The following is a 10,180-nucleotide window of genomic DNA, read 5'->3' as shown; positions in this document are numbered from 1 at the left end:
TCACTCATTTCAATCTTTTAACTTTCAAGTTATTCAATTAAAGCTTGTCCCTCAAATTTTGTTATGCTGTAGTTAATTTTTTAATTTTTAAAATTTTCTTCAAATTTTTTAAATTAAAAAAAAAAATCAACTAATAATTGAAAAATATTTTACAGATTTGTTTGTTTTTTTTTTTTAATTTTTTTTTTTAAATTTAAGGAAAGTTGATGGAAAGGCTTTAATTAATTAAATTTGAAATTTATAGGATTGAAATGAATAAAAGCAAAGTTAGAGGATTGAAATGAATTTTGAAGAAACTTAGATGATGAGTTTTGCATTTTAACCTTTTTTTATATATATAAATTTAAAAAAAAAATACAAGCCAAAGAATCCAAAACAAACGTAAGCTGAAAAAGAGAGAGAAAAATATAGGGAAAAAAAAAGAAAAAGAAAGAGAAAATCAAATTGGTATAAAAAAGACAAAGCCATGCACATAGGTTTGTTTTAGTCAACCCCTTTCTCCAAACATTTCGTTGAATCTAGGTCCCCCTAATATTCCCTCCTTTACACTTTCCAACCAAATACTAAAAAATAAAAAACTACAGTCTTTTCACTTTTTTTTCTTTTCCTTTTCCATCCACTTTAAATATGGCTGTAGACTGTAGCTTTCTACTGAAGTGGAGGAAGGGAGAGTTATATGGCTGTTGGTACTTTGTTAAATGAGAATGTTGTCTCTGATGGTGGAACTAGTCAAATATATTGGAACCAACTTTGTCCCTTGCGTTCTCTTGAGGTATGCTTGCTGGTGAACTCAAGCGCAAATACCACTAGCTTTATTTCACTCTTTCTATTCTCCAATTAGACCCTCGTTGTCTTTGGTGGTACCACCAATAATATTTCCTCATTTCCTCTTTCTTTTCACTGATTTTGTTTTCTTTTCTAGTCCACTTGTTGTTGGGTAATTGTCATGTTCATAGCTTTGCTTAAATAACAATATCTTTCTACTGCCTACAATCATACTCTCTACAATTTCTTACTGTTCTCTGTTTTCCTCTTCTAAAGACTGCGTCTCTCTGTGTTTCTGTCACTTCATCTCATTCACCTTGACAGCGTGAACAACATCCTCGAGGTCCTCTCTCTTCTCTTATTCAATACTCTCAGTGAATCCCCTGGTTTTTATTTATTTATTAAATTTATATATGGGTTGTGTTCAATTTCTGTTTGACTGATGGGAAAACAATGGAAAAGAGGGAGAAAGGTAAAATTTATTTCTGGAGCTTTTTGTGTTTTCTTGTTTTATATCTGAATTTTTCCTCTTGTAGCAGTTGTGATTGTCAAATAAAAAATGTTTCACTAAAATATAATAGTGTTTGGGTAGCAGTAGCTTCTTTCTTGATTTCAGTGTGGTAATCATAATTTTTAGAACCCAATCACTAAAATTCCAAACTTTCAATTCTGTTTCCATATAAAAATTATAATCAATAAAGAGAAAAAGATTTTGGTTTAAATTGGTAAAACATTGTATATATAATTGATGTTAAAAGGAGGCTTTCTATGAATGTTCTTTTCTCCTAGCTCTCATTTTCACTGGATTTTCCTATCAAATGCCAGGAAGAGAGAGATGACCACTTTCATACCTACTTTGTTTCGCCGAAAGAATAAAAAATTTCTTGGGTCTTTGCTCTTTCCTTTTTTTTAATAATAAATTTGATAGCATACAATCATTACAGTTATATTTATATATAAATATTTGTTGACTTGACCCATAACAGTTATATATATAATAATTACAGTTAAAATGTTTATTCATATTAATGGTCCAAGGATTTGACTCGTCTAGCAGAACCCATGAGTTCCTAGCTTAAGACTTCCATGCTGTCTCTAGAGTATTGCCATTTGTAAATGCTAGCTTATAACCCTATGCATATGCATGAATGTACTTAAAAGATATATATTAAAATACATAGTATAATTCTGACATATATAATTTAAATATTATTAATAATCATTCCTATATATTTTTTTTAACTCTTTAAAAAGCCTTGTAAGGATATCATTAGGTAGAAAATGTAAATTGTTCATTTAAAAAAAAAAAAAAATTATGTTCATATTTCTAGACTCTTTGGTTTTTGTACGTAATAACTCACTTGGATGGATATTTATGATGTAATCTCACATTTGACTTCAATATTAAGAAATAAAAATCTCTCTAAAAATAAATAATTTAGAACACATAGCGTAAAATTGGATTTTAATTGTACAATCTAATTGAATTTTCTCTAAATTTTGTCTATTAATATATATATATACACACACACGTAGATGGTTGTTACTTGTTTGCTTATATGCATTAAATTTAACCCAATGCCATATAATGTCTAGATCTGGTTGGTTTGGTTTATGACTTTCTGTCTACTTCCACAAACTATTTAGTTCAAGGGTTTATTCATTTCTTCACACCATGGACCTAGATCCAACTATTTGATAATTCGATTGATGGGCCAAGAACCCAATTTTGGTAGGCCAAACCCATGTATTACTAGAGGTTTAATTTAGCATACTTTCCTTTTGTGTATGCACACAATGGAAAATGATCTTGGGCAAGTACTAAGCAAAATCACTAGAGGACTTACTGAAGCCATATGTAGGCATAGCACATGGTGTAAATCCATTAGCAAAGTCATAATTTTTTTATAAGATAATAGAAATCCACTGAATGTTAAGATTACATTTTCAATCTGATGATATCATAAATAGTGCAAAACAGTTCTTGGCATCTTCAATCTGTGAAAGAATAATCAGGCTGTTTAGAAAGAAATCCCTTATTATATATGTGCATGCATGCTTGCATCTGACTATGTATCTTTGCTTCCAATACCCAATGCCCATTCCCAAAATTTAAGAAGCAATTACATAATATAACACCTAGAAGACTCCAATTGAAATGTGTTGGGATACCATTTAACCCAAAAGCATAAACTTATGAATTTGGACCCAACTATGTTATATTAATGGTTAGCTCTTGTTATTATTATTCAATATGAGACTTTACTCACACATGAATACATAACATAATGAATAAAAATGGCGAAGACGGTGGATGTGAATGGACATTGAATCTGGTGTTGTTTCAGGAGGTTCTCGAGTTTTACATTACTCTTCTGCTATAATTTCAGACCTACTTTTCTACTATGATCTCTTCTCCTCAATTCAAGCATAATTTTCCTCCTCACGAGAGCTTCTCTCACTAAATCGTTTTCTTCAAACTGAGCATACTTTTTTTTCTAACGAAGCCTTTGAGCCTCTCTTCTCCTTGACAACATGATCCACATCCTCAAGGTCCTCTCCCTTCTTTTATGCAATGCTTGTGAATTCTCAGTTTATTTATTTATTTATTTTTACTATAAATGTATTTAGTTTGGGTTCAATTTTCATATGGATGATGATAAAGCAGAGGAAAGGTGGAAGAACATAAAACTTGTTTATAGGTCTTTGCATTTTTTTCCCTTTAGTTTTTTTTTTTTTTTTTTTTAATTTTTTAATTTTTTTTATGACATAGGAAGACTTCACTCAGATTAGTTGCATGTCGCATAGCATACTAACAACAATCCTCACTATTAATCAAACTCCTCCCTTTAGTTTTATATTTAAATTTCTCCTTTTATTCTGACCTTTTTACACAGATTATTTGGTTTGACATTTTATTTAATAATAATACTTTAATTTTATAATCTTTATAATACTTCAACCTCCATTGCTAGATACCAAATCATCCTATTTAACAAGCCAATGAATAAATTTTCACTTAAGATATAAGTGAGATCAGCTCTGACAAAAGAATACTAAATGAAATTACATGATGTTTATACATATATTTGTTATACAGGTGAATAGGTATGTTTTTAGTAAGAGATAATGTCATCCATTCACGGTTAGTCTCTAGTGACTATTATTTCTTATTTGACCACTTTCATGTTACAAACAACATAGTGAAAATGAGTCCATACTTATTCTCCTCCTATACCAAATAGTATAAAATTACAAACCTTTTTTCTCTTAATATGTTTATTTTTATGTGACAGCTAACTTTTGGCATGTTAGGGAATCATTGTAAATTTTTCCCAGTTTCTACTACCTTCGTTCTATATCATTGTTCCTAAAATGAAAATCCAAATTTTTAAGGGAACATTATTTAATGCATTGTCTTTTTGTTTTTAGAGAGAATAATGCATTGTCTTTAATTGAAAAGGCAAAGTAAAGGGTATGTTGGGAATTTTATTTATTGACTTTAAAAAAGAGGACTACCTTATCAAAGGACCATGAATTTGAAACAAACGGAGAATTCTTTTCAGAAAAACTAAAAGGATGCCTCATTTTAGTTGTGATTGGTCAATGGTGTGAAGATATAATGAGTGCATGTATTGACATGGAGAAGGGTTCATGTTGAATATAAAAATCAAGAAGATTGATATATAAAATAATAATTTTGTAGTGATAAAAACAGTTATATAATTTTAAGTCTGCTAGGTCGATAGCTGGAAGGAAAGGGCACTTGCATGCCTACTTTGTTTAAAAAAGAAATAAAGAGTTGTTGGCTTGACTGAAAACAGAGGATGTATTCCTCCACATAAAATTGTTCTCTTCTTCTCATTGTTTTCCCTTTTAATTTCTCTTTTAAATTTAATTGAATATCCTTTTTTTTTTTTTTTAATCTTTATTGTAGATCAAGATTTGCCAATAAGTTTCTAATGTCTGCCATTAGTACTCAAACTGCCCCATCTTCGTCATCATTTTCTTCTTCAACACCACAACAAAGATATGATGTCTTTCTCAGTTTTAGAGGTGAGGACACGCGCAATAGTTTTACCGACCATCTATATGTTGCCTTAAAACAAAAGGGCATTTCTCCATTTAGAGATGAGGAAAAACTTGAAACTGGAAAATCTATTGCACCAGAGCTTTTGAAAGCAATAGAAGAATCAAGGTTTGCAATTGTTATTCTCTCTAGAAACTATGCATCTTCTACATGGTGTTTGGATGAACTTGTGAAGATCATTCAGTGCATGAAAGAGATGAAAATGACGGTTATACCAATTTTTTATTACGTGGATCCATCTAATGTACGAAAACAAGAGGGTACTTTTGCACAAGCCTTTGATAAACATGAAGAACGTTTCAAGGACTGCATAGAGAATGTGCAAACATGGAGAACTGCTTTGACAGAAGTGGCCAATCTCAAAGGATGGCATGTACAAGATAGGTAATCCAATTTGACATTTCTTTCTTTCAAATCATCACATAACACTCACCTCATATATAGTGGTTTTTTGAACCTTATGTAGGCCTAAATACATATTTGTAGCTTTTGCAAGTTTGCCTTGACCCAATTAATTTTCAATCAAAATAATATAATATTAAATTTTCTCAATTTTTTAATGTATTTATTTTGGTTCACACTTATCATGTATTGTTCTTTCTTCATTGCAGGCCTGAGTCACAAATTATCCAAGAGATTGTGGGAAAATTATGGCATAAATTAGGTTATTCATTCTCAGAAAATACTAAAAACCTAGTAGGAATCATTTCTAGAAGGGAGAAATTGGAGTCATGTTTGGATTTAGGGTCAAATGATGTTCGCATTATAGGAATTTGGGGAATGGGAGGAATAGGTAAAACAACTCTTGCAAGAGTTGTTTTTCGCATGTTTTCAAATAAGTTTGAAGGTGGTTGTTTTCTTGCTAATGTTAGGGGAGTTTGTGAAAGAGATGGTTTAGTACAATTACAACAGCAACTTATTCTTCAAATTTTGAATGAAAATATCAGTGTACAAGATGTTAATGATGGAGTTTTTGTGATTGAGAATAGATTGCGTCATAAAAGAATTCTTCTTGTTCTTGATGATGTAGATCAATTAGACCAATTAAACAAGTTAGCAGGGAATCATACTTGGTTTGGTTTAGGAAGTAGAGTTATTATAACAACAAGAGATAAGCATTTGCTAAAGGCCCTTGGAGTTAATGAAATATATGAGGCTAATGGATTGACTGAATATGAATCTCTTCATCTTTTGAGTTTGAAAGCATTTAAAAAAGAGCATCCTCCTGAAGAGTATCTAAAGTTGTCCAAAGACTTTGTAAATTATGCTTGTGGGCTTCCTTTAGCTATTGAGATTTTGGGTTCTTTTTTGGTTGGTAGAAAAATCAATGAATGGAAAAGTACATTAAATAGACTAAAACGGTTTCCTCAAACAGATATTCTCCAAGTACTTAGAATAAGTTTTGACACACTACATGAAACAGAGAAGGAAATATTCCTAAATATTGCTTGTTTCTTTAATCATGAAAAGAAAAAAGATGTAGTAGAAATACTAAATTATCTTGACCTTTTTCCAGATCTTGGATTGGGGGTTCTTTTTGATAAATCTCTTGTTAAATTCAATGATTGTACCGTGTGGATGCATGATTTGCTTCAAGAAATGGGCAAGCACATAGTTTATGAAGAGTTTCCTAAAGAGCCGGGAAAGTGTGGCAAACTGTGGAGTTTTGAGGACATTAATGATGTACTGACAGAAAATATGGTAAGCAGTTATTTAGAAAACTTGAGCATGTACCCTATTATATTATTCAAGGTGAAAAGATACGCGCACACACACACACACACACACACACACATATATATATATATATATATAATACTTTAGGTTCAATATATTAGTTTCCCTAATCAAATTCACTCATTTGCTTGGATTGAACAATAAAATACGATATTATCATTTTCAAAGACAATTAAATTAAATTAAACTATGAGTTTGAATTTTATTGGAGAACCTAATGAATTGCACTTAAGGTATTGCTCCTAAGTTTTACCCGTATTCAAAATATAAACATAGAGTAGCTTTTGTAATCTTACATTTTGCAATTCACTAATATGTTCTCTTCATGATTACTAGGGAACAAAAGCAATTCAAGGTGTGGTCCTAAAGTTGCAAAAACAAAAAGAGGCATATTGGAATCCGGAATGCTTTTCAAAGGTTCTTGATCTTAAATTGCTCATAATTGATAACGTTCACCTTTTGCGTGAGCCCAAATATCTTCCTAATGCCTTGAGCTATCTTGATTGGAGTGGATACCCTTCAAAATATTTTCCATCAAGTTTCCAACAAAAGGTAATTTAGGTACCTTATGCAACTTTAATTTTAAGATTCATTAAACCCTATGATTTTGTAGAAGCTAATTTTTTTTTTTTTTTTTTCCTTTTTGGCTTTTTACAGCCTTTTGATAGTTTGAAGTTCATCAAATTAAAGGAATCACTAAAATTGATTGAAACCCCTAACTTCAATGAAATCCCAAATCTTGAGAAATTGGTTCTTAAGGGTTGTACAAGTTTACATTCCTTGCACCCATCAATTGGAGTTCATCAAAAACTCACTTTTCTTAACCTAAAAGGTTGCAAAAACCTTAGAAGTCTTCCAAGAAAGTTGGAAATGGAGTCTCTTGAGATCCTTATTCTTTCTAGTTGCTCAAATTTTTTAAGAATTCCAGAGTTTGGAGAAAATATGACAAGTGTATCAAGGCTTTACTTAGATGGCACTGCTATTACAAAATTACCTACATCAATTGGGAATTTGACTGGCCTTGCTTTATTGAATGTAAAAGATTGCAAAAATCTCATGTCTCTTCCTAGTACCTTTTTTAATATGAAGTGGCTTAAAGTTCTCAATCTTTCTGGATGCTCAAAACTAGAAAATTTGGTGACTGTGAAAAGTGTAGAGGAGGTTGATGTGAGTGGAACTGCCACAGGACTTGTGCCTTATTCTAATGCTCTTTTTCAAACTCTTAAAAACCTAGCTTTGGGTGGATTTAAGCCGAGAAGTCCCAATCGTATGGGCTTGTTATCGACTTCTTTATTGGGCTTGTGTTCTTTGACCAGTCTGAATCTAAGTTATTGCAATCTCAATGCAATCCCCAATGATATTTGTCGCTTATTCTCTTTAGAAAAATTATGTCTAAATGGAAATAATTTTGGTTACCTTCCAGAAAACATGACTCAACTATCTAGGCTATATTTGTTGGAGGTGAACAATTTTACAAGTCTTCGATCATGGCCAAAGCTTCCATTAAATATTGATTCCATTTGGGGAAAGGGTTGTACCTCATTGGAAACGTTACCAGGTCTATTTCCATCATATTCTTTATCAGGGAGACACCTCTTCTTTACAAATTGCAGTACATTGGCTGAGAATGATGGCTTCATTGATTGTGAATTGCTGCTTTTTGAAATGATAACAAGTTCCCTTCTATTCCCAGAGCGTGTTATCCCTGGAAGTGATGGTATGTTTGATAACATTACCGACAGATATGGTAGTGTTTTCCCTGGAAGTAAAATTCCAAAGTGGTTTAGGCATCAAAGAAGTGGGGATGAAGTTAGTATACAAGAACCTAATTCTCTTTTTTGTAATGAGTGGATTGGGATTGCTGTTTGTGTTGTATTTTGTTCTCATCCACATCACCAAATTGCCGTAGAAAGTTCACTTGCCTTTTACTTGATAGTCAATGGATTTCGAACAGGTGTGTTACTAGAGAAGATGGGCGACATTGTTCCTTTATTAGATCACACTTGGCTACTTTATTTGCTTCCTCAATACTACGAGAAGAGAAACATAAATATAAGAGCATTGTTGGTACAGTATTGTGATGCAAATGGATTCAGTCAAATTGGAATTAGTATTAAAGCCCGTGGTATTTCCTGTGGGAAGGTATCAGAACCATTGTTGGTAAAGAAATGCGGGTTGCAAATGATATACAAGAAAGACATGAAATATCTTATTTTCGACAATTCGATGGCGGCAGCAGCAGAAGGTTACGAAGCCCAGCAAACCCGTGACGAGTATGATGGGGCTGGAAGCTCTAATTACGAACCTCACCCAGAAAGGATTGAAAGGCTCACAGATTTTATGGCTGAAGAGTCAAGTGAGGAGTCAAGTGAGTATGAGGAATGTGCTGAAGAGCTAGGTGATTGAAGGTTAATCAACTTTTTTCTCTGTAAGTCACTGTCTTTCTTCTTAATTCAAGTTTTGTTGGTTTATACAATATCTTTTTCATGTGTACAAATATTAATGGATTGCCCACCATATGCATGATTAGAGTTGTCAATGAGACTCCTAGCAATTTGACTAGGACGAAAAAGGAGTAAACATCAAAACTACAAAGCTTTTGCTGCCAAACATACTGGTTTATTGTTCTAATTTTCATTAAGCATTGAAACTCACAAACTATGGGCGGCAGGATCAAAATCTTGGCTTTATGGATATAATGTCTAGAATTTGGAATCTTCGCTATGCCGTTTCCAACCCAGTACCCCCACGCATATTGTTCATCTATTGCTTCACCAAATATCTTCCCTTTTACATTGTCACATGTTCCATAACTGCATGACACATGTTTTGCAAAAGCTCAGTTTAACCGTTACTGAACCTTTGGTGGGGCAACCTTTCTGTCTCGTCTTTTCTACGACGCTAGTGTATCTGAGTTTGATAGGCAATAATTTTTCTCAATATTGCTTCTGCTTCTAAATCTAAGGATTCTAGTACTTTGATCTGTAGAGTGTGCAAACTCCAAATCCCTCCCCACCCTCTTCACTGCCTTTCCTATCCTTGTTTTAGAAATCCACAAGCACAACCTCATTTTGTTTGCATGATAGGTTTTTTCAAAAAGAATAAAGTAGAATTCCATGTATGTATGATAGCGATTTAGGAAAAAAATTTGGAAAGCTATTAATGACACTATTTGTAATCAACAAATTAGATGAAGATGCAAGAGATACGCACCATGAATTAATAGTTACGATTGAAGAAAAAGTTCAAAAAGGTAGCAATGTCACTAGTGGAAAAAAGGTATTGAACACTAATATTACAAAGTGGCCTTAGCCATGTGCTTCCACTGTTTTGCAAGGTTGAGAAAACATCTTACATCTCATCATCACTTGTGATGCTTGTGAGAGGCATGGGTGATAAACATGACTTATCTTTTTGTGAATTATATTTTTTGTTCTTTTCTTTGCTTTGTTTCCCCCTGATTTCTTTTTTTTTCAAACATTCAGGAGTTTAATAAAAATATGTAACGTCAATTTTGAATGGAATGGTTGGTATCAGCCTATCACTTGCATTACCCTGTTGATTTGTAATATTGATAGTTTAAACTCA

The 10,180-nt window shown here is 32.4% G+C and overlaps 1 protein-coding gene across 1 annotated transcript; it reads left to right on the top strand.

Annotated features, from left to right (window-relative positions):
• The first annotated feature begins 676 nt into the window (after window positions 1-676).
• Window positions 677-8,795, top strand: LOC126721261 (TMV resistance protein N-like). Its single transcript, XM_050424315.1, has 7 exons — window positions 677-772; window positions 3,866-3,873; window positions 4,703-5,239; window positions 5,467-6,556; window positions 6,929-7,144; window positions 7,250-8,734; window positions 8,790-8,795. Exons 1-7 carry the CDS (start codon window positions 677-679, stop codon window positions 8,793-8,795), a joined length of 3,438 nt encoding a protein of 1,145 aa, XP_050280272.1.
• Window positions 8,796-10,180: the final 1,385 nt, after the last annotated feature.

The sequence above is a fragment of the Quercus robur genome, chromosome 4 (genome assembly GCF_932294415.1).
Source record: "Quercus robur chromosome 4, dhQueRobu3.1, whole genome shotgun sequence".
NCBI lineage: Eukaryota > Viridiplantae > Streptophyta > Magnoliopsida > Fagales > Fagaceae > Quercus > Quercus robur.
This window is presented reverse-complemented; position numbering and strand designations above follow the sequence as displayed.